This window comes from Equus caballus, chromosome 17, assembly GCF_041296265.1.
Source record: "Equus caballus isolate H_3958 breed thoroughbred chromosome 17, TB-T2T, whole genome shotgun sequence".
Lineage (NCBI taxonomy): Eukaryota > Metazoa > Chordata > Mammalia > Perissodactyla > Equidae > Equus > Equus caballus.
Window position 1 is genome coordinate 38,685,563 of NC_091700.1, and position 23,895 is coordinate 38,709,457.

At 41.0% G+C, this 23,895-nt stretch overlaps 2 protein-coding genes across 4 annotated transcripts in view; one reads left to right on the plus strand and one right to left on the minus strand.

The window, feature by feature from the left end:
* The window catches only part of LOC138918379 (mitochondrial ornithine transporter 1-like), a 159,502-nt gene that overhangs the window by 106,657 nt on the left and 28,950 nt on the right, over positions 1–23,895 (plus strand). Inside the window, exon 4 of one of the 2 annotated variants that reach the window (XM_070239642.1) lies at positions 3,301–3,417. The exons of the other annotated variant lie outside the window; for it this stretch is intronic. Within the exon in view, the coding sequence (XP_070095743.1) occupies positions 3,301–3,311 (11 nt within the window). The 3' untranslated portion in view covers positions 3,312–3,417. Of the gene's footprint in view, positions 1–3,300; positions 3,418–23,895 lie in introns of those variants that run through there. 2 annotated transcript variants of the gene reach the window in all.
* LOC138918369 (phosphatidylinositol 3,4,5-trisphosphate 3-phosphatase TPTE2-like) overlaps positions 1–23,895 on the minus strand; it is a 444,167-nt gene that overhangs the window by 96,633 nt on the left and 323,639 nt on the right. For both annotated transcript variants that reach the window (XR_011427698.1, XM_070239621.1), the window contains 6 exons: positions 17,884–17,931; positions 16,947–17,000; positions 10,813–10,860; positions 9,876–9,929; positions 3,763–3,810; positions 2,826–2,879 (listed from right to left, as the gene is read on the minus strand). Coding sequence is in view for 1 of the 2 variants with exons in the window: in XM_070239621.1 (XP_070095722.1) it covers positions 2,826–2,879; positions 3,763–3,810; positions 9,876–9,929; positions 10,813–10,860; positions 16,947–17,000; positions 17,884–17,931 (306 nt within the window). In the remaining variant the exon portion in view is untranslated. The remainder of the gene's footprint in view (positions 1–2,825; positions 2,880–3,762; positions 3,811–9,875; positions 9,930–10,812; positions 10,861–16,946; positions 17,001–17,883; positions 17,932–23,895) is intronic.

Genomic DNA, 23,895 nt, shown 5'->3' on the forward strand with positions numbered 1-23,895 from the left:
GAATAGTCAAAACTATGGAACACTAACAACAGCAATTGCTGACAAGCATGTGGAGCAATGGAGACACTCATTCAGTATGGGTGGCAAGGCAAAACGGAACAGCCACTCTGGAAGGCAGTTTAGGGGTTTCTTACAAAACCAAGCATAACCCTTAACGTACGATCCAGCTTAACATACGCTCCTTGGTATTTACCCAAAGGAGTTCAAAACTTACACGCAGATGAAAACCTGCACACAAATGTTGATAGCAGCTTTACTCGTAATCGCCAAAAAGCGGAAGCAACCAAGATGTCCTGCACCAGATGAACGGATAAACAAACCGTGGTACATCTAGTCAACGGCATATTATTCAGCGCTAAAAAGCAACGAGCTATCAAGCTGTGAAAAGAAACCTTACATGCATGTTACTTTGTGAAAGAAGCCAATCTGAAAAGGTTGCATACTGTATGAGGCCAACTATATGACATTCTGGACGTGGCAAAATTGGGGCGACAGGAAGAGATCGGTGGTTGCCAGGAGTTGGCGGGGAGAAGGATGAATAGGCGGAGCACAAAGGATTTTTAGGGCAGTGAAAATACTCCATCGTTATGAAACTCTAATGACAGATTCATGTCATTCTACTTTTATCCAAACCCATAGAATGTATGACACCAAGAGTGAGTCGCAATGTAAACCATAAATCAGATAATATTCTATTATGGCTTTCATTTTCCAATTCTGGTAATCGTATTATGGTTACGGAAGTGAAAATTTTCTGATTTTGATCACTGTGCTGTGGTTAGGTGTCCCTGAAGGTAGAAAAATAAAACTGAAATATTCAGGAGTAAAGGGTATGTGGTCTGCATTTTCTCTCTAATGATTCAGGAATAGAGCCTAAGTGTGTAGGAAGGTGTGTGTCACGTGTGTGTCTATCAAACATCTTCTGCCTCAACTCACATTAAAATCAGGTCTAGATACAGGTATATTGAGAGAGAGAGCTCTTTCTATGTGTATATCTATATCTAAACGTATTTTCTTTCTCTCTCTCTCTTTCTATATATATCTATAGATCGATAAATAGATAGATAGATAGATTTATGTCTATATACCTACATACCCATATGATGGGAGTAACAAAGGAAATGTGACAAAATGTTAACAATTGGAAAAGTAAGTAAAGGGTATACTGGAGCTTTTGGAACCATTTGCGAGAAATTTCTGTATGTGTTGGAATATTGTTCAGTCTTAAAAAGAAATGAAATTCGGACACACGCTGCAACATGGATTGACTTTGAGGGCATTGTGCTAAATGAAATAACTAGTCACAAGAAGACAAATTTTGCATGATTCCACTGACATGACATACCTAGAGTAGTCAAACTCACAGAGACAGAAGGTAGAATGGTGGTTGCCAAGAGCTTGGGAAAGGGGCAACGGGGAGAGTAGTTTAATGTGTACAGAGTTTCAGTTTTGCAAGACGAGAAGAGTTCTGCAGGTTGGCTGCACAACAATATGAAGGTACCTAACGCTACAGAATGGCACACTTAAAAATGCTGAAGATGATCTATTTTAGGTTACATGCATTTACCACAATTTAGAAATCTGCGTAAGTTTCGAATTCTTACAATGGAAAAAGTGTTTCAAAAATAGCTCTCCTGGTGCTTGTTCTGGTGAAAATGAGATTGGGGAAAAAAGGAGATAGTACAAAAAAGCTGACGTTGCAAAACCAAAAATTTTCTGTCTCAACTCATCCTACATTCAACCTATTCTCCCAAGGAAACTTGAAAGTGCATTTAGAACAATGCCCCTTATTGAGTCTATGTCTTGATTTGCTCTGTCAACCTCCTGACTAAAGACTCAAAGGGCTATCTTCACTGGGTCTCTCCACACTCTGTCTGGAGTCGGCTCCCTGTTTTGTGGTCAGCTCTCACTCTTCTCAGCATTCACGTGGGAGAGGGAACATCGAGCTGCACAGACTCTCCAGCCCTTAAAAGCCCATATAGCGGCAGAGACAACATACCCTCTCCTCATCCCAGACATCACCCCTAAAGATGTCCACATACCTGGGAATGCACAGTCTAGGAGTGCATCTCTAGAAGAGCCTACCTCTCTAGAAAGCTACATTTGGTAGGTCTACGGTTCACGATTGGAGTTTGTATTGTTTGTAGAGCCTCAAGCATGACCCCTCATTGCCTTGCCAGTGCTACTAGGATTGAGCCAAAACCATTCAGCAGAGCCTACAATGCCCTTCAAAACCTGGCCCTGCCAGCCCTCATCCTTGTGGCGCACCTCTCTCCCCTCAATCCTGTTCTCCAGTCCTGACCTCCTTTTATTTCCTCCCAAGAGCCATATGCCTTCCAACACTGCTCAATGACGTCAGAAAAAGAAGTGAGAGGTATAAGGACTGGACAGGAAAAATGAAAATTATCGCTGTGTTCAGATGACATGACTAAGTACCCGGAAAATTTTTGTTCCATCTAATAAGCACTTAAATGGTATTTATTACGTGCCAGACATCGTCCTAAGTGTTTAACACTTATTTGGTCCTCATAACAAATCATCACGGAGCCTGGAGAGTTGTTCTATGTTAACGTAAACACCAAGAAATGCAACAACCTGTCATTTGAGATTTCCTACATGGGACAGTGATGTGACCAACTTATTTGAAGAAGGATTCTGTGAATCTAAGAATATGATAAACATGACTTAGCTCAGTGGATCCGAAATTTTAGAAAAGATCTTAGAATCATTGTCCAGAATACTCCGCATTCCCATGGATAATGCCGCGTCTGCATTTCACTCATTCTCTCTCTCTCTCTCTCTCTCTCTCTGAGTATATACGTCACCTTTTGTTGGTGGTTCCATCACAGATTACTTCTGTCAGTTCATCGGGGTCATTTCTAAAGAATTAAAAGCATATATGATCAGACTCCTAGTGACTTCATAGAGTTACACTCTTGTTTGCAATTAGTTACAAGTAGTCTTCAAGTGGTAAACTGGTTGAACCCTAAAAACTTATGTGGATGTTAGTTATTTGGAAACTAGTATTTTAATCTTCCCTAGAAATAGGGCTTTCTATAGTTGTAACGAAGATCTTCGGCTGGTCAAAAAGCCTAATGAATGAAGATATTGAAATACAATTCTTCACTACTGAACCTTACTCTCACGTGTAATTGCATCGAGGTTGAATTTAGCTCAAAATTCAACTCCAGGTTGTAGGTACACATTTCCCCAGCTCCTCCTAATTTCCTGATCCTCAACACCCTCCACCACATCCTGACCCTTCATGTATCATGTATGTCTTTTCTGTTCCTCATACAGGGTTCAGATGACTGCAGGTCTGAGGCACGGGCTCCCTCCAGTATGACGGTGGCTTGGCATTCGGGACACCAGCTTTAGATGGTGGCAGAGCTCTGGAGGCTGACGAAAGGAGCCGAGGTCTGTTTAGCTCCATTCTCTTCTGCTGAGAGCTCCACTGCTCCCTCTCCACTGCTACCGTCTCCTTGCTCCAAATAGGATTCTCTCCTCTCCTGGCCCACTCTAGCAGAGTCTTACACACAGGCATTCTGAGAGTTTCCTCAAAGCTTTGGCTACTACTTTCTAAGGCTCACAAACAAACCGTGAGTAAGAAGTCTCCCTCTTCTGACTCCTCCTTCCTTTGGCCACCTAGGCCCAACAGGAAAGAAAGTTACCTACAGAAGCTTATAGTCTCTTATGGAAACCTGTTGTTGCCATCGATGCCCCCCATACCTTTCACCACTCAGATCACTCATGTCAACTCACCCCATCTTGTCACTGTTGCCAGACGACATTCGGGAAGAATCCATAACCCTGCCATAGAGTAAAAACCATGTACAAAAAATAGAGTCAGACATTTTGGAAGATAATCAGGTTCTTTTTCCCAACAGAATTGCAGCACACAAAAAGTAAAGTCACGAGGAAACACGACAGAAACAAAAGCATCCGTTTCAGGGTCCAGCACTGGAACCTCTGACACAGTTTCCGGGTTCTGTATGTGCGTGTGTGCGTGTCTGTGTGTCCCTGTGTGTATCCACTGGAAAGAGAATGAAGGGAACAAGGGAGACATAGCATTCATGATTACACCTCCTTCCTTCTTCACCATTTTGTTTCTCCTTCATGCACTCTGGAATCAATTTGGGAAACGTGAGAGGGATCTGAGTGTGTCGGGATGGGGAGGTGCATCCAAGTAAGAGCTAACACAGAGATATAGATAGAAAGAGAATACACAAGAACAATGAACACACAGTGTCAGGGCCTAGTCCCTGGTTGTTATCTGGTAGGAAAGAAACAAGTAGGAAGGTCAACGATGACCAAATGATGATTAAAAGATTTTCTGACCTGCGTGAAGACCATGCGTTTACAATGATTCTTTTTCTTTTTCTTTTTCTCTACAGTCCTCTCAGAAAACGTTATCTGGTTATATTATCCAAAATCAAGACTTGTCACCTCAAAACTGGCTTGGGTAATCTTTTCTCTATTTATCTTTTTCTTCATCTACAAAATAAGACACTTGCAAAATGCACTTTGAGTCTGTCACCTTCACAGTATCATGCTAATATTCAGCATTGCACAAATATTATTGATTTTTGGACAGCCTGCACTCTTCACCAAATTCTTTCAAATTTCATTAACTCTGTATCTGGCAACAATATACATTAGTACGTATATCTTAAAGTTCAAATACACTTAAAGGTTCTCATCAAAGTAACACACCCTGATAATTTCCAGAGAAATCATGGGTTCCTATCAAGACGCCAAATGGTACGGCATGTTGCATCCTCCTCCCAAAACTTCAGAAGTCTAAGGAACTATGCATTCCCAGAAATAACAAGAGTGACAACCCTGGGAAATGACAGAGGCCTGAAGGCTGTCTCTTAATTGGTGGGTAGCCTGGGGTTAGGGGCAGTGGGTGGCAGCCTTGAGGGGCTCAGTGTGAGGGAAAATTTTAAGGACCGTTCTTGCCTCTCCCCTGAGTTGCTTGGAAGCGATCACTTTCCTTTCTCAGCAGAAACAAGTAGCAACCACCCAGATGTAGCTAGGATAAAATTAGAGTAGCATTAGGTTAGCTGATGAAAGCAGGGAAGGGCTGAACAATCCTTGATCCTTCACTCCTCCACCTCCTCCGTCTCCCAAGCCCCAGGTGACAACCTCAAATGCCTCCTCAAATGCCGCTTTCCCCAAGAGCTCAAAGGTGACAGATCCTGACCACAGGAGTTGAGTGGTCACAGTGTTTCACGGTTTCTGAGACTGTCTGCGCCTGGGGCCATCACCTGCCCTCATATTAAACTTACTTAGAAAAACACACCTTAGGTCCTAGGTCTCAACAAAGGTGACTATATAATACAGCACCCAAGAGAGGACACTTCTGAGAGTGAAAAGGACACACTATTAATAATTATTCTGAGATAACAGCCACAGACTGAGATGGTCCCAAGCAAAACGTTAGCCCTTCTCTAATACAAGATGCCAGACAGAGTAGCCAACAGCCACAAGGAATGAAAGCTCACAAGTCAAAACAATTACATACCTGAGGAGTACAACGACTGAAAAAGAAATACAACAAAGTGAGCAACATAGACCATTTGAAGTAGAACTACTGGAACATACTGGAACATAAGCATGACAAATACACTTAAAGATACAAGGGAAGATGTTAGTAGCACGAAGTGACAATGAGAAAGCATAAGGAAAACCTCATGAGGAAATAGGTGTAAAAGGACGATTGTTAAAGACTTAAGTCATGGGATAAATAGCAGTGTGGATACATGAGAACAGCAAATTATTTAGACATGGAAAATGACATTGAGAAACTCTCCCAGAAAACAGAATAAAACAATAAAGTGAGAGAATATTTGAAAGAACAGCAGTGTGATATGGTGGGTAAAAAAAGACATCTAACATCTGAAATAAATGAAATCCAAGACATCTAAGATGAAAAAAAAAGAAAACAGAGAAGACGAAATATTCAAAAACTAATGAAGATAAATTTCACAAAGTTAAAGAAGGAAGTAAAAAATTATCTGTAAAGGATCCATGGAAATGAAGAGAAAATTCTAAAAGCTTCCAAAAAGAGCAAAGAAAATAAGAACAGACTGACACGATCTCTCTCCAGAGCAAACAGAACACATCTTGTTTGAGAGCACACAAGTGACATTTATGAAAACAGACAACATATTTGGACATAAACAAAGCATTAATAACGTGCACGGGAGCAATATCATATAGATTTTCTCTGACCGTATCGCAACTGCAATAGCTTTTTAAAAGTCAACATAATACCAAAGAAGAAAAAAGTTGAAGGACTGACATGAGCCAATGTCAAAATTCACTATAAAGCTACAGCAATCAAGACAGTGTGGTACTGGTGAAAGAACAGACAAATGGACCAAAGGAGCAGAACAGAGAGCCTAGAAATAGATGCCCGTTAACATACTCCACCGTTCTTTGACAAAGGAGCACAGACCATACAATGGAGCAAAGACAGTCTTATCAACGAATGGTGCTGGAAGAACTGGACATCCACGTGCGAGACAATGAACGTGCACATGGACCTTTACACCTTTACAAAACGGAAATCAAAATGCATTATAGACCCACATGTCAAAAGCAAAACTCTAGAATTCCTAGAAGACAATAACACGGAAGAAAACCGAGATGACCTCTTTAGAAACATGACTTTCTAGATGTGACAGCAAAATCAAGATCATGAAAGGAATAACCGATAAGCTGGACTTCATTAACATTTTAAACTGCTGCTCCACAAGACACAATGTCAAGAGGATAAAATCACAAGCCACAGACTGGGAGAAAATATTTGCAAAAGGCACAGTTGATAAAGGAATAACAAATATACAGATACGCAAAGAAATCTTAAAACTAAACAACAAGAACACGCACAACCAGATTAAAAAATGGGGCAAACAACTTAACAGACATCTGGCCAAAGAAGACATAAAAATGGCAACTAAGAGTACGAGACGATGCTCCACATCATATGGCTCCAGGGAAATGCAAATTGAACAACAATGAGATACCACTACACACCTGTTAGAATAGTCAAAACTATGGAACACTAACAACAGCAATTGCTGACAAGCATGTGGAGCAATGGAGACACTCATTCAGTATGGGTGGCAAGGCAAAACGGAACAGCCACTCTGGAAGGCAGTTTAGGGGTTTCTTACAAAACCAAGCATAACCCTTAACGTACGATCCAGCTTAACATACGCTCCTTGGTATTTACCCAAAGGAGTTCAAAACTTACACGCAGATGAAAACCTGCACACAAATGTTGATAGCAGCTTTACTCGTAATCGCCAAAAAGCGGAAGCAACCAAGATGTCCTGCACCAGATGAACGGATAAACAAACCGTGGTACATCTAGTCAACGGCATATTATTCAGCGCTAAAAAGCAACGAGCTATCAAGCTGTGAAAAGAAACCTTACATGCATGTTACTTTGTGAAAGAAGCCAATCTGAAAAGGTTGCATACTGTATGAGGCCAACTATATGACATTCTGGACGTGGCAAAATTGGGGCGACAGGAAGAGATCGGTGGTTGCCAGGAGTTGGCGGGGAGAAGGATGAATAGGCGGAGCACAAAGGATTTTTAGGGCAGTGAAAATACTCCATCGTTATGAAACTCTAATGACAGATTCATGTCATTCTACTTTTATCCAAACCCATAGAATGTATGACACCAAGAGTGAGTCGCAATGTAAACCATAAATCAGATAATATTCTATTATGGCTTTCATTTTCCAATTCTGGTAATCGTATTATGGTTACGGAAGTGAAAATTTTCTGATTTTGATCACTGTGCTGTGGTTAGGTGTCCCTGAAGGTAGAAAAATAAAACTGAAATATTCAGGAGTAAAGGGTATGTGGTCTGCATTTTCTCTCTAATGATTCAGGAATAGAGCCTAAGTGTGTAGGAAGGTGTGTGTCACGTGTGTGTCTATCAAACATCTTCTGCCTCAACTCACATTAAAATCAGGTCTAGATACAGGTATATTGAGAGAGAGAGCTCTTTCTATGTGTATATCTATATCTAAACGTATTTTCTTTCTCTCTCTCTCTTTCTATATATATCTATAGATCGATAAATAGATAGATAGATAGATTTATGTCTATATACCTACATACCCATATGATGGGAGTAACAAAGGAAATGTGACAAAATGTTAACAATTGGAAAAGTAAGTAAAGGGTATACTGGAGCTTTTGGAACCATTTGCGAGAAATTTCTGTATGTGTTGGAATATTGTTCAGTCTTAAAAAGAAATGAAATTCGGACACACGCTGCAACATGGATTGACTTTGAGGGCATTGTGCTAAATGAAATAACTAGTCACAAGAAGACAAATTTTGCATGATTCCACTGACATGACATACCTAGAGTAGTCAAACTCACAGAGACAGAAGGTAGAATGGTGGTTGCCAAGAGCTTGGGAAAGGGGCAACGGGGAGAGTAGTTTAATGTGTACAGAGTTTCAGTTTTGCAAGACGAGAAGAGTTCTGCAGGTTGGCTGCACAACAATATGAAGGTACCTAACGCTACAGAATGGCACACTTAAAAATGCTGAAGATGATCTATTTTAGGTTACATGCATTTACCACAATTTAGAAATCTGCGTAAGTTTCGAATTCTTACAATGGAAAAAGTGTTTCAAAAATAGCTCTCCTGGTGCTTGTTCTGGTGAAAATGAGATTGGGGAAAAAAGGAGATAGTACAAAAAAGCTGACGTTGCAAAACCAAAAATTTTCTGTCTCAACTCATCCTACATTCAACCTATTCTCCCAAGGAAACTTGAAAGTGCATTTAGAACAATGCCCCTTATTGAGTCTATGTCTTGATTTGCTCTGTCAACCTCCTGACTAAAGACTCAAAGGGCTATCTTCACTGGGTCTCTCCACACTCTGTCTGGAGTCGGCTCCCTGTTTTGTGGTCAGCTCTCACTCTTCTCAGCATTCACGTGGGAGAGGGAACATCGAGCTGCACAGACTCTCCAGCCCTTAAAAGCCCATATAGCGGCAGAGACAACATACCCTCTCCTCATCCCAGACATCACCCCTAAAGATGTCCACATACCTGGGAATGCACAGTCTAGGAGTGCATCTCTAGAAGAGCCTACCTCTCTAGAAAGCTACATTTGGTAGGTCTACGGTTCACGATTGGAGTTTGTATTGTTTGTAGAGCCTCAAGCATGACCCCTCATTGCCTTGCCAGTGCTACTAGGATTGAGCCAAAACCATTCAGCAGAGCCTACAATGCCCTTCAAAACCTGGCCCTGCCAGCCCTCATCCTTGTGGCGCACCTCTCTCCCCTCAATCCTGTTCTCCAGTCCTGACCTCCTTTTATTTCCTCCCAAGAGCCATATGCCTTCCAACACTGCTCAATGACGTCAGAAAAAGAAGTGAGAGGTATAAGGACTGGACAGGAAAAATGAAAATTATCGCTGTGTTCAGATGACATGACTAAGTACCCGGAAAATTTTTGTTCCATCTAATAAGCACTTAAATGGTATTTATTACGTGCCAGACATCGTCCTAAGTGTTTAACACTTATTTGGTCCTCATAACAAATCATCACGGAGCCTGGAGAGTTGTTCTATGTTAACGTAAACACCAAGAAATGCAACAACCTGTCATTTGAGATTTCCTACATGGGACAGTGATGTGACCAACTTATTTGAAGAAGGATTCTGTGAATCTAAGAATATGATAAACATGACTTAGCTCAGTGGATCCGAAATTTTAGAAAAGATCTTAGAATCATTGTCCAGAATACTCCGCATTCCCATGGATAATGCCGCGTCTGCATTTCACTCATTCTCTCTCTCTCTCTCTCTCTCTCTCTGAGTATATACGTCACCTTTTGTTGGTGGTTCCATCACAGATTACTTCTGTCAGTTCATCGGGGTCATTTCTAAAGAATTAAAAGCATATATGATCAGACTCCTAGTGACTTCATAGAGTTACACTCTTGTTTGCAATTAGTTACAAGTAGTCTTCAAGTGGTAAACTGGTTGAACCCTAAAAACTTATGTGGATGTTAGTTATTTGGAAACTAGTATTTTAATCTTCCCTAGAAATAGGGCTTTCTATAGTTGTAACGAAGATCTTCGGCCGGTCAAAAAGCCTAATGAATGAAGATATTGAAATACAATTCTTCACTACTGAACCTTACTCTCACGTGTAATTGCATCGAGGTTGAATTTAGCTCAAAATTCAACTCCAGGTTGTAGGTACACATTTCCCCAGCTCCTCCTAATTTCCTGATCCTCAACACCCTCCACCACATCCTGACCCTTCATGTATCATGTATGTCTTTTCTGTTCCTCATACAGGGTTCAGATGACTGCAGGTCTGAGGCACGGGCTCCCTCCAGTATGACGGTGGCTTGGCATTCGGGACACCAGCTTTAGATGGTGGCAGAGCTCTGGAGGCTGACGAAAGGAGCCGAGGTCTGTTTAGCTCCATTCTCTTCTGCTGAGAGCTCCACTGCTCCCTCTCCACTGCTACCGTCTCCTTGCTCCAAATAGGATTCTCTCCTCTCCTGGCCCACTCTAGCAGAGTCTTACACACAGGCATTCTGAGAGTTTCCTCAAAGCTTTGGCTACTACTTTCTAAGGCTCACAAACAAACCGTGAGTAAGAAGTCTCCCTCTTCTGACTCCTCCTTCCTTTGGCCACCTAGGCCCAACAGGAAAGAAAGTTACCTACAGAAGCTTATAGTCTCTTATGGAAACCTGTTGTTGCCATCGATGCCCCCCATACCTTTCACCACTCAGATCACTCATGTCAACTCACCCCATCTTGTCACTGTTGCCAGACGACATTCGGGAAGAATCCATAACCCTGCCATAGAGTAAAAACCATGTACAAAAAATAGAGTCAGACATTTTGGAAGATAATCAGGTTCTTTTTCCCAACAGAATTGCAGCACACAAAAAGTAAAGTCACGAGGAAACACGACAGAAACAAAAGCATCCGTTTCAGGGTCCAGCACTGGAACCTCTGACACAGTTTCCGGGTTCTGTATGTGCGTGTGTGCGTGTCTGTGTGTCCCTGTGTGTATCCACTGGAAAGAGAATGAAGGGAACAAGGGAGACATAGCATTCATGATTACACCTCCTTCCTTCTTCACCATTTTGTTTCTCCTTCATGCACTCTGGAATCAATTTGGGAAACGTGAGAGGGATCTGAGTGTGTCGGGATGGGGAGGTGCATCCAAGTAAGAGCTAACACAGAGATATAGATAGAAAGAGAATACACAAGAACAATGAACACACAGTGTCAGGGCCTAGTCCCTGGTTGTTATCTGGTAGGAAAGAAACAAGTAGGAAGGTCAACGATGACCAAATGATGATTAAAAGATTTTCTGACCTGCGTGAAGACCATGCGTTTACAATGATTCTTTTTCTTTTTCTTTTTCTCTACAGTCCTCTCAGAAAACGTTATCTGGTTATATTATCCAAAATCAAGACTTGTCACCTCAAAACTGGCTTGGGTAATCTTTTCTCTATTTATCTTTTTCTTCATCTACAAAATAAGACACTTGCAAAATGCACTTTGAGTCTGTCACCTTCACAGTATCATGCTAATATTCAGCATTGCACAAATATTATTGATTTTTGGACAGCCTGCACTCTTCACCAAATTCTTTCAAATTTCATTAACTCTGTATCTGGCAACAATATACATTAGTACGTATATCTTAAAGTTCAAATACACTTAAAGGTTCTCATCAAAGTAACACACCCTGATAATTTCCAGAGAAATCATGGGTTCCTATCAAGACGCCAAATGGTACGGCATGTTGCATCCTCCTCCCAAAACTTCAGAAGTCTAAGGAACTATGCATTCCCAGAAATAACAAGAGTGACAACCCTGGGAAATGACAGAGGCCTGAAGGCTGTCTCTTAATTGGTGGGTAGCCTGGGGTTAGGGGCAGTGGGTGGCAGCCTTGAGGGGCTCAGTGTGAGGGAAAATTTTAAGGACCGTTCTTGCCTCTCCCCTGAGTTGCTTGGAAGCGATCACTTTCCTTTCTCAGCAGAAACAAGTAGCAACCACCCAGATGTAGCTAGGATAAAATTAGAGTAGCATTAGGTTAGCTGATGAAAGCAGGGAAGGGCTGAACAATCCTTGATCCTTCACTCCTCCACCTCCTCCGTCTCCCAAGCCCCAGGTGACAACCTCAAATGCCTCCTCAAATGCCGCTTTCCCCAAGAGCTCAAAGGTGACAGATCCTGACCACAGGAGTTGAGTGGTCACAGTGTTTCACGGTTTCTGAGACTGTCTGCGCCTGGGGCCATCACCTGCCCTCATATTAAACTTACTTAGAAAAACACACCTTAGGTCCTAGGTCTCAACAAAGGTGACTATATAATACAGCACCCAAGAGAGGACACTTCTGAGAGTGAAAAGGACACACTATTAATAATTATTCTGAGATAACAGCCACAGACTGAGATGGTCCCAAGCAAAACGTTAGCCCTTCTCTAATACAAGATGCCAGACAGAGTAGCCAACAGCCACAAGGAATGAAAGCTCACAAGTCAAAACAATTACATACCTGAGGAGTACAACGACTGAAAAAGAAATACAACAAAGTGAGCAACATAGACCATTTGAAGTAGAACTACTGGAACATACTGGAACATAAGCATGACAAATACACTTAAAGATACAAGGGAAGATGTTAGTAGCACGAAGTGACAATGAGAAAGCATAAGGAAAACCTCATGAGGAAATAGGTGTAAAAGGACGATTGTTAAAGACTTAAGTCATGGGATAAATAGCAGTGTGGATACATGAGAACAGCAAATTATTTAGACATGGAAAATGACATTGAGAAACTCTCCCAGGAAACAGAATAAAACAATAAAGTGAGAGAATATTTAAAAGAACAGCAGTGTGATATGGTGGGTAAAAAAAGACATCTAACATCTGAAATAAATGAAATCCAAGACAACTAAGATGAAAAAAAAAGAAAACAGAGAAGAGGTAATATTCAAAAACTAATGAAGATAAATTTCACAAAGTTAAAGAAGGAAGTAAAAAATTATCTGTAAAGGATCCATGGAAATGAAGAGAAAATTCTAAAAGCTTCCAAAAAGAGCAAAGAAAATAAGAACAGACTGACACGATCTCTCTCTAGAGCAAACAGAACACATCTTGTTTGAGAGCACACAAGTGACATTTATGAAAACAGACAACATATTTGGACATAAACAAAGCATTAAAAACGTGCACGGGAGCAATATCATATAGATTTTCTCTGACCGTATCGCAACTGCAACAGCTTTTTAAAAGTCAACATAATATCAAAGAAGAAAAAAGTTGAAGGACTGACATGAGCCAATGTCAAAATTCACTATAAAGCTACAGCAATCAAGACAGTGTGGTACTGGTGAAAGAACAGACAAATGGACCAAAGGAGCAGAACAGAGAGCCTAGAAATAGATGCCCGTTAACATACTCCACCGTTCTTTGACAAAGGAGCACAGACCATACAATGGAGCAAAGACAGTCTTATCAACGAATGGTGCTGGAAGAACTGGACATCCACGTGCGAGACAGTGAACGTGCACATGGCCCTTTACACCTTTACAAAACGGAAATCAAAATGCATTATAGACCCACATGTCAAAAGCAAAACTCTAGAATTCCTAGAAGACAGTAACACGGAAGAAAACCGAGATGACCTCTTTAGAAACATGACTTTCTAGATGTGACAGCAAAATCAAGATCATGAAAGGAATAACTGATAAGCTGGATTTCATTAACATTTTAAACTGCTGCTCCACAAGACACAATGTCAAGAGGATAAAATCACAAGCCACAGACTGGGAGAAAATATTTGCAAAAGGCACAGTTGATAAAGGAATAACAAATATACAAATACGCAAAGAAATCTTAAAACTAAACAACAAGAACACACACAACCAGATTAAAAAATGGGGCAAACAACTTAACAGACATCTGGCCAAAGAAGACATAAAAATGGCAACTAAGAGTATGAGACGATGCTCCACATCATATGGCTCCAGGGAAATGCAAATTGAACAACAATGAGATACCACTACACACCTGTTAGAATAGTCAAAATATGGAACACTAACAACAGCAATTGCTGACAAGCATGTGGAGCATTGGAGACACTCATTCAGTATGGGTGGCAAGGCAAAACGGAACAGCCACTCTGGAAGGCAGTTTAGGGGTTTCTTACAAAACCAAGCATAACCCTTAACGTACGATCCAGCTTAACATACGCTCCTTAGTATTTACCCAAAGGAGTTCAAAACTTACACGCAGATGAAAACCTGCACACAAATGTTGATAGCAGCTTTACTCGTAATCGCCAAAAAGCGGAAGCAACCAAGATGTCCTGCACCAGATGAACGGATAAACAAACCGTGGTACATCTAGTCAACGGCATATTATTCAGCGCTAAAAAGCATCGAGCTATCAAGCTGTGAAAAGAAACCTTACATGCATGTTACTTTGTGAAAGAAGCCAATCTGAAAAGGTTGCATACTGTATGAGGCCAACTATATGACATTCTGGACGTGGCAAAATTGGGGCGACAGGAAGAGATCGGTGGTTGCCAGGAGTTGGCGGGGAGAAGGATGAATAGGCGGAGCACAAAGGATTTTTAGGGCAGTGAAAATACTCCATCGTTATGAAACTCTAATGACGGATTCATGTCATTCTACTTTTATCCAAACCCATAGAATGTATGACACCAAGAGTGAGTCGCAATGTAAACCATAAATCAGATAATATTCTATTATGGCTTTCATTTTCCAATTCTGGTAATCGTATTATGGTTACGGAAGTGAAAATTTTCTGATTTTGATCACTGTGCTGTGGTTAGGTGTCCCTGAAGGTAGAAAAATAAAACTGAAATATTCAGGAGTAAAGGGTATGTGGTCTGCATTTTCTCTCTAATGATTCAGGAATAGAGCCTAAGTGTGTAGGAAGGTGTGTGTCACGTGTGTGTCTATCAAACATCTTCTGCCTCAACTCACATTAAAATCAGGTCTAGATACAGGTATATTGAGAGAGAGAGCTCTTTCTATGTGTATATCTATATCTAAACGTATTTTCTTTCTCTCTCTCTCTTTCTATATATCTATAGATAGATAGATAGATAGATAGATTTATGTCTATATACCTACATATCCATATGATGGGAGTAACAAAGGAAATGTGACAAAATGTTAACAATTGGAAAAGTAAGTAAAGGGTATACTGGAGCTTTTGGAACCATTTGCGAGAAATTTCTGTATGTGTTGGAATATTGTTCAGTCTTAAAAAGAAATGAAATTCGGACACACGCTGCAACATGGATTGACTTTGAGGGCATTGTGCTAAATGAAATAACTAGTCACAAGAAGACAAATTTTGCATGATTCCACTGACATGACATACCTAGAGTAGTCAAACTCACAGAGACAGAAGGTAGAATGGTGGTTGCCAAGAGCTTGGGAAAGGGGCAACGGGGAGAGTAGTTTAATGTGTACAGAGTTTCAGTTTTGCAAGACGAGAAGAGTTCTGCAGGTTGGCTGCACAACAATATGAAGGTACCTAACGCTACAGAATGGCACACTTAAAAATGCTGAAGATGATCTATTTTAGGTTACATGCATTTACCACAATTTAGAAATCTGCATAAGTTTCGAATTCTTACAATGGAAAAAGTGTTTCAAAAATAGCTCTCCTGGTGCTTGTTCTGGTGAAAATGAGATTGGGGAAAAAAGGAGATAGTACAAAAAAGCTGACGTTGCAAAACCAAAAATTTTCTGTCTCAACTCATCCTACTTTCAACCTATTCTCCCAAGGAAACTTGAAAGTGCATTTAGAACAATGCCCCTTATTGAGTCTATGTCTTGATTTGCTCTGTCAACCTCCTGACTAAAGACTCAAAGGGCTATCTTCACTGTGTCTCTCCAAACTCTGTCTGGAGTCGGCTCCCTGTTTTGTGGTCAGCTCTCACTCTTCTCAGCATTCACGTGGGAGAGGGAACATCGAGCTGCACAGACTCTCCAGCCCTTAAAAGCCCATATAGCGGCAGAGACAACATACCCTCTCCTCATCCCAGACATCACCCCTAAAGATGTCCACATACCTGGGAATGCACAGTCTAGGAGTGCATCTCTAGAAGAGCCTACCTCTCTAGAAAGCTACAGTTGGTACGTCTACGGTTCATGATTGGAGTTTGTATTGTTTGCAGAGCCTCAAGCATGACCCCTCATTGCCTTGCCAGTGCTACTAGGATTGAGCCAAAACCATTCAGCAGAGCCTACAATGCCCTTCAAAATCTGGCCCTGCCAGCCCTCATCCTTGTGGAGCACCTCTCTCCCCTCAATCCTGTTCTCCAGTCCTGACCTCCTTTTATTTCCTCCCAAGAGCCATATGCCTTCCAACACTGCTCAATGACGTCAGAAAAAGAAGTGAGAGGTATAAGGACTGGACAGGAAAAATGAAAATTATCGCTGTGTTCAGATGACATGACTAAGTACCCGGAAAATTTTTGTTCCATCTAATAAGCACTTAAATGGTATTTATTACGTGCCAGACATCGTCCTAAGTGTTTAACACTTATTTGGTCCTCATAACAAATCATCACGGAGCCTGGAGAGTTGTTCTATGTTAACGTAAACACCAAGAAATGCAACAACCTGTCATTTGAGATTTCCTACATGGGACAGTGATGTGACCCACTTATTTGAACAAGGATTCTGTGAATCTAAGAATATGATAAACATGACTAACATCTAAGAATATGATAAACATGACTTAGCTCAGTGGATCCGAAATTTTAGAAAAGATCTTAGAATCATTGTCCAGAATACTCCGCATTCCCATGGATAATGCCGCGTCTGCATTTCACTCATTCTCTCTCTCTCTCTCTCTCTCTCTCTGAGTATATACGTCACCTTTTGTTGGTGGTTCCATCACAGACTACTTCTGTCAGTTCATCGGGGTCATTTCTAAAGAATTAAAAGCATATATGATCAGACTCCTAGTGACTTCATAGAGTTACACTCTTGTTTGCAATTAGTTACAAGTAGTCTTCAAGTGGTAAACTGGTTGAACCCTAAAAACTTATGTGGATGTTAGTTATTTGGAAACTAGTATTTTAATCTTCCCTAGAAATAGGGCTTTCTATAGTTGTAACGAAGATCTTCGGCCGGTCAAAAAGCCTAATGAATGAAGATATTGAAATACAATTCTTCACTACTGAACCTTACTCTCACGTGTAATTGCATCGAGGTTGAATTTAGCTCAAAATTCAACTCCAGGTTGTAGGTACACATTTCCCCAGCTCCTCCTAATTTCCTGATCCTCAACACCCTCCACCACATCCTGACCCTTCATGTATCATGTATGTCTTTTCTGTTCCTCATACAGGGTTCAGATGACTGCAGGTCTGAGGCACGGGCTCCCTCCAGTATGACGGTGGCTTGGCATTCGGGACACCAGCTTTAGATGGTGGCAGAGCTCTGGAGGCTGACGAAAGGAGCCGAGGTCTGTTTAGCTCCATTCTCTTCTGCTGAGAGCTCCACTGCTCCCTCTCCACTGCTACCGTCTCCTTGCTCCAAATAGGATTCTCTCCTCTCCTGGCCCACTCTAGCAGAGTCTTACACACAGGCATTCTGAGAGTTTCCTCAAAGCTTTGGCTACTACTTTCTAAGGCTCACAAACAAACCGTGAGTAAGAAGTCTCCCTCTTCTGACTCCTCCTTCCTTTGGCCACCTAGGCCCAACAGGAAAGAAAGTTACCTACAGAAGCTTATAGTCTCTTATGGAAACCTGTTGTTGCCATCGATGCCCCCCATACCTTTCACCACTCAGATCACTCATGTCAACTCACCCCATCTTGTCACTGTTGCCAGACGACATTCGGGAAGAATCCATAACCCTGCCATAGAGTAAAAACCATGTACAAAAAATAGAGTCAGACATTTTGGAAGATAATCAGGTTCTTTTTCCCAACAGAATTGCAGCACACAAAAAGTAAAGTCACGAGGAAACACGACAGAAACAAAAGCATCCGTTTCAGGGTCCAGCACTGGAACCTCTGACACAGTTTCCGGGTTCTGTATGTGCGTGTGTGCGTGTCTGTGTGTCCCTGTGTGTATCCACTGGAAAGAGAATGAAGGGAACAAGGGAGACATAGCATTCATGATTACACCTCCTTCCTTCTTCACCATTTTGTTTCTCCTTCATGCACTCTGGAATCAATTTGGGAAACGTGAGAGGGATCTGAGTGTGTCGGGATGGGGAGGTGCATCCAAGTAAGAGCTAACACAGAGATATAGATAGAAAGAGAATACACAAGAACAATGAACACACAGTGTCAGGGCCTAGTCCCTGGTTGTTATCTGGTAGGAAAGAAACAAGTAGGAAGGTCAACGATGACCAAATGATGATTAAAAGATTTTCTGACCTGCGTGAAGACCATGCGTTTACAATGATTCTTTTTCTTTTTCTTTATCTCTACAGTCCTCTCAGAAAACGTTATCTGGTTATATTATCCAAAATCAAGACTTTTCACCTCAAAACTGGCTTGGGTAATCTTTTCTCTATTTATCTTTTTCTTCATCTACAAAATAAGACACTTGCAAAATGCACTTTGAGTCTGTCACCTTCACAGTATCATGCTAATATTCAGCATTGCACAAATATTATTGATTTTTGGACAGCCTGCACTCTTCACCAAATTCTTTCAAATTTCATTAACTCTGTATCTGGCAACAATATACATTAGTACGTATATCTTAAAGTTCAAATACACTTAAAGGTTCTCATCAAAGTAACACACCCTGATAATTTCCAGAGAAATCATGGGTTCCTATCAAGACGCCAAATGGTACGGCATGTTGCATCCTCCTCCCAAAACTTCAGAAGTCTAAGGAACTATGCATTCCCAGAAATAACAAGAGTGACAACCCTGGGAAATGACAGAGGCCTGAAGGCTGTCTCTTAATTGGTGGGTAGCCTGGGGTTAGGGGCAGTGGGTGGCAGCCTTGAGGGGCTCAGTGTGAGGGAAAATTTTAAGGACCGTTCTTGCCTCTCCCCTGAGTTGCTTGGAAGCGATCACTTTCCTTTCTCAGCAGAAACAAGTAGCAACCACCCAGATGTAGCTAGGATAAAATTAGAGTAGCATTAGGTTAGCTGATGAAAGCAGGGAAGGGCTGAACAATCCTTGATCCTTCACTCCTCCACCTCCTCCGTCTCCCAAGCCCCAGGTGACAACCTCAAATGCCTCCTCAAATGCCGCTTTCCCCAAGAGCTCAAAGGTGACAGATCCTGACCACAGGAGTTGAGTGGTCACAGTGTTTCACGGTTTCTGAGACTGTCTGCGCCTGGGGCCATCACCTGCCCTCATATTAAACTTACTTAGAAAAACACACCTTAGGTCCTAGGTCTCAACAAAGGTGACTATATAATACAGCACCCAAGAGAGGACACTTCTGAGAGTGAAAAGGACACACTATTAATAATTATTCTGAGATAACAGCCACAGACTGAGATGGTCCCAAGCAAAACGTTAGCCCTTCTCTAATACAAGATGCCAGACAGAGTAGCCAACAGCCACAAGGAATGAAAGCTCACAAGTCAAAACAATTACATACCTGAGGAGTACAACGACTGAAAAAGAAATACAACAAAGTGAGCAACATAGACCATTTGAAGTAGAACTACTGGAACATACTGGAACATAAGCATGACAAATACACTTAAAGATACAAGGGAAGATGTTAGTAGCACGAAGTGACAATGAGAAAGCATAAGGAAAACCTCATGAGGAAATAGGTGTAAAAGGACGATTGTTAAAGACTTAAGTCATGGGATAAATAGCAGTGTGGATACATGAGAACAGCAAATTATTTAGACATGGAAAATGACATTGAGAAACTCTCCCAGGAAACAGAATAAAACAATAAAGTGAGAGAATATTTAAAAGAACAGCAGTGTGATATGGTGGGTAAAAAAAGACATCTAACATCTGAAATAAATGAAATCCAAGACAACTAAGATGAAAAAAAAAGAAAACAGAGAAGAGGTAATATTCAAAAACTAATGAAGATAAATTTCACAAAGTTAAAGAAGGAAGTAAAAAATTATCTGTAAAGGATCCATGGAAATGAAGAGAAAATTCTAAAAGCTTCCAAAAAGAGCAAAGAAAATAAGAACAGACTGACACGATCTCTCTCTAGAGCAAACAGAACACATCTTGTTTGAGAGCACACAAGTGACATTTATGAAAACAGACAACATATTTGGACATAAACAAAGCATTAAAAACGTGCACGGGAGCAATATCATATAGATTTTCTCTGACCGTATCGCAACTGCAACAGCTTTTTAAAAGTCAACATAATATCAAAGAAGAAAAAAGTTGAAGGACTGACATGAGCCAATGTCAAAATTCACTATAAAGCTACAGCAATCAAGACAGTGTGGTACTGGTGAAAGAACAGACAAATGGACCAAAGGAGCAGAACAGAGAGCCTAGAAATAGATGCCCGTTAACATACTCCACCGTTCTTTGACAAAGGAGCACAGACCATACAATGGAGCAAAGACAGTCTTATCAACGAATGGTGCTGGAAGAACTGGACATCCACGTGCGAGACAGTGAACGTGCACATGGCCCTTTACACCTTTACAAAACGGAAATCAAAATGCATTATAGACCCACATGTCAAAAGCAAAACTCTAGAATTCCTAGAAGACAGTAACACGGAAGAAAACCGAGATGACCTCTTTAGAAACATGACTTTCTAGATGTGACAGCAAAATCAAGATCATGAAAGGAATAACTGATAAGCTGGATTTCATTAACATTTTAAACTGCTGCTCCACAAGACACAATGTCAAGAGGATAAAATCACAAGCCACAGACTGGCAGAAAATATTTGCAAAAGGCACAGTTGATAAAGGAATAACAAATATACAAATACGCAAAGAAATCTTAAAACTAAACAACAAGAACACACACAACCAGATTAAAAAATGGGGCAAACAACTTAACAGACATCTGGCCAAAGAAGACATAAAAATGGCAACTAAGAGTATGAGACGATGCTCCACATCATATGGCTCCAGGGAAATGCAAATTGAACAACAATGAGATACCACTACACACCTGTTAGAATAGTCAAAATATGGAACACTAACAACAGCAATTGCTGACAAGCATGTGGAGCATTGGAGACACTCATTCAGTATGGGTGGCAAGGCAAAACGGAACAGCCACTCTGGAAGGCAGTTTAGGGGTTTCTTACAAAACCAAGCATAACCCTTAACGTACGATCCAGCTTAACATACGCTCCTTAGTATTTACCCAAAGGAGTTCAAAACTTACACGCAGATGAAAACCTGCACACAAATGTTGATAGCAGCTTTACTCGTAATCGCCAAAAAGCGGAAGCAACCAAGATGTCCTGCACCAGATGAACGGATAAACAAACCGTGGTACATCTAGTCAACGGCATATTATTCAGCGCTAAAAAGCATCGAGCTATCAAGCTGTGAAAAGAAACCTTACATGCATGTTACTTTGTGAAAGAAGCCAATCTGAAAAGGTTGCATACTGTATGAGGCCAACTATATGACATTCTGGACGTGGCAAAATTGGGGCGACAGGAAGAGATCGGTGGTTGCCAGGAGTTGGCGGGGAGAAGGATGAATAGGCGGAGCACAAAGGATTTTTAGGGCAGTGAAAATACTCCATCGTTATGAAACTCTAATGACAGATTCATGTCATTCTACTTTTATCCAAACCCATAGAATGTATGACACCAAGAGTGAGTCGCAATGTAAACCATAAATCAGATAATATTCTATTATGGCTTTCATTTTCCAATTCTGGTAATCGTATTATGGTTACGGAAGTGAAAATTTTCTGATTTTGATCACTGTGCTGTGGTTAGGTGTCCCTGAAGGTAGAAAAATAAAACTGAAATATTCAGGAGTAAAGGGTATGTGGTCTGCATTTTCTCTCTAATGATTCAGGAATAGAGCCTAAGTGTGTAGGAAGGTGTGTGTCACGTGTGTGTCTATCAAACATCTTCTGCCTCAACTCACATTAAAATCAGGTCTAGATACAGGTATATTGAGAGAGAGAGCTCTTTCTATGTGTATATCTATATCTAAACGTATTTTCTTTCTCTCTCTCTCTTTCTATATATCTATAGATAGATAGATAGATAGATAGATTTATGTCTATATACCTACATATCCATATGATGGGAGTAACAAAGGAAATGTGACAAAATGTTAACAATTGGAAAAGTAAGTAAAGGGTATACTGGAGCTTTTGGAACCATTTGCGAGAAATTTCTGTATGTGTTGGAATATTGTTCAGTCTTAAAAAGAAATGAAATTCGGACACACGCTGCAACATGGATTGACTTTGAGGGCATTGTGCTAAATGAAATAACTAGTCACAAGAAGACAAATTTTGCATGATTCCACTGACATGACATACCTAGAGTAGTCAAACTCACAGAGACAGAAGGTAGAATGGTGGTTGCCAAGAGCTTGGGAAAGGGGCAACGGGGAGAGTAGTTTAATGTGTACAGAGTTTCAGTTTTGCAAGACGAGAAGAGTTCTGCAGGTTGGCTGCACAACAATATGAAGGTACCTAACGCTACAGAATGGCACACTTAAAAATGCTGAAGATGATCTATTTTAGGTTACATGCATTTACCACAATTTAGAAATCTGCATAAGTTTCGAATTCTTACAATGGAAAAAGTGTTTCAAAAATAGCTCTCCTGGTGCTTGTTCTGGTGAAAATGAGATTGGGGAAAAAAGGAGATAGTACAAAAAAGCTGACGTTGCAAAACCAAAAATTTTCTGTCTCAACTCATCCTACTTTCAACCTATTCTCCCAAGGAAACTTGAAAGTGCATTTAGAACAATGCCCCTTATTGAGTCTATGTCTTGATTTGCTCTGTCAACCTCCTGACTAAAGACTCAAAGGGCTATCTTCACTGTGTCTCTCCAAACTCTGTCTGGAGTCGGCTCCCTGTTTTGTGGTCAGCTCTCACTCTTCTCAGCATTCACGTGGGAGAGGGAACATCGAGCTGCACAGACTCTCCAGCCCTTAAAAGCCCATATAGCGGCAGAGACAACATACCCTCTCCTCATCCCAGACATCACCCCTAAAGATGTCCACATACCTGGGAATGCACAGTCTAGGAGTGCATCTCTAGAAGAGCCTACCTCTCTAGAAAGCTACATTTGGTAGGTCTACGGTTCACGATTGGAGTTTGTATTGTTTGCAGAGCCTCAAGCATGACCCCTCATTGCCTTGCCAGTGCTACTAGGATTGAGCCAAAACCATTCAGCAGAGCCTACAATGCCCTTCAAAACCTGGCCCTGCCAGCCCTCATCCTTGTGGCGCACCTCTCTCCCCTCAATCCTGTTCTCCAGTCCTGACCTCCTTTTATTTCCTCCCAAGAGCCATATGCCTTCCAACACTGCTCAATGACGTCAGAAAAAGAAGTGAGAGGTATAAGGACTGGACAGGAAAAATGAAAATTATCGCTGTGTTCAGATGACATGACTAAGTACACGGAAAATTTTTGTTCCATCTAATAAGCACTTAAATGGTATTTATTACGTGCCAGACATCGTCCTAAGTGTTTAACACTTATTTGGTCCTCATAACAAATCATCACGGAGCCTGGAGAGTTGTTCTATGTTAACGTAAACACCAAGAAATGCAACAACCTGTCATTTGAGATTTCCTACATGGGACAGTGATGTGACCCACTTATTTGAACAAGGATTCTGTGAATCTAAGAATATGATAAACATGACTAACATCTAAGAATATGATAAACATGACTTAGCTCAGTGGATCCGA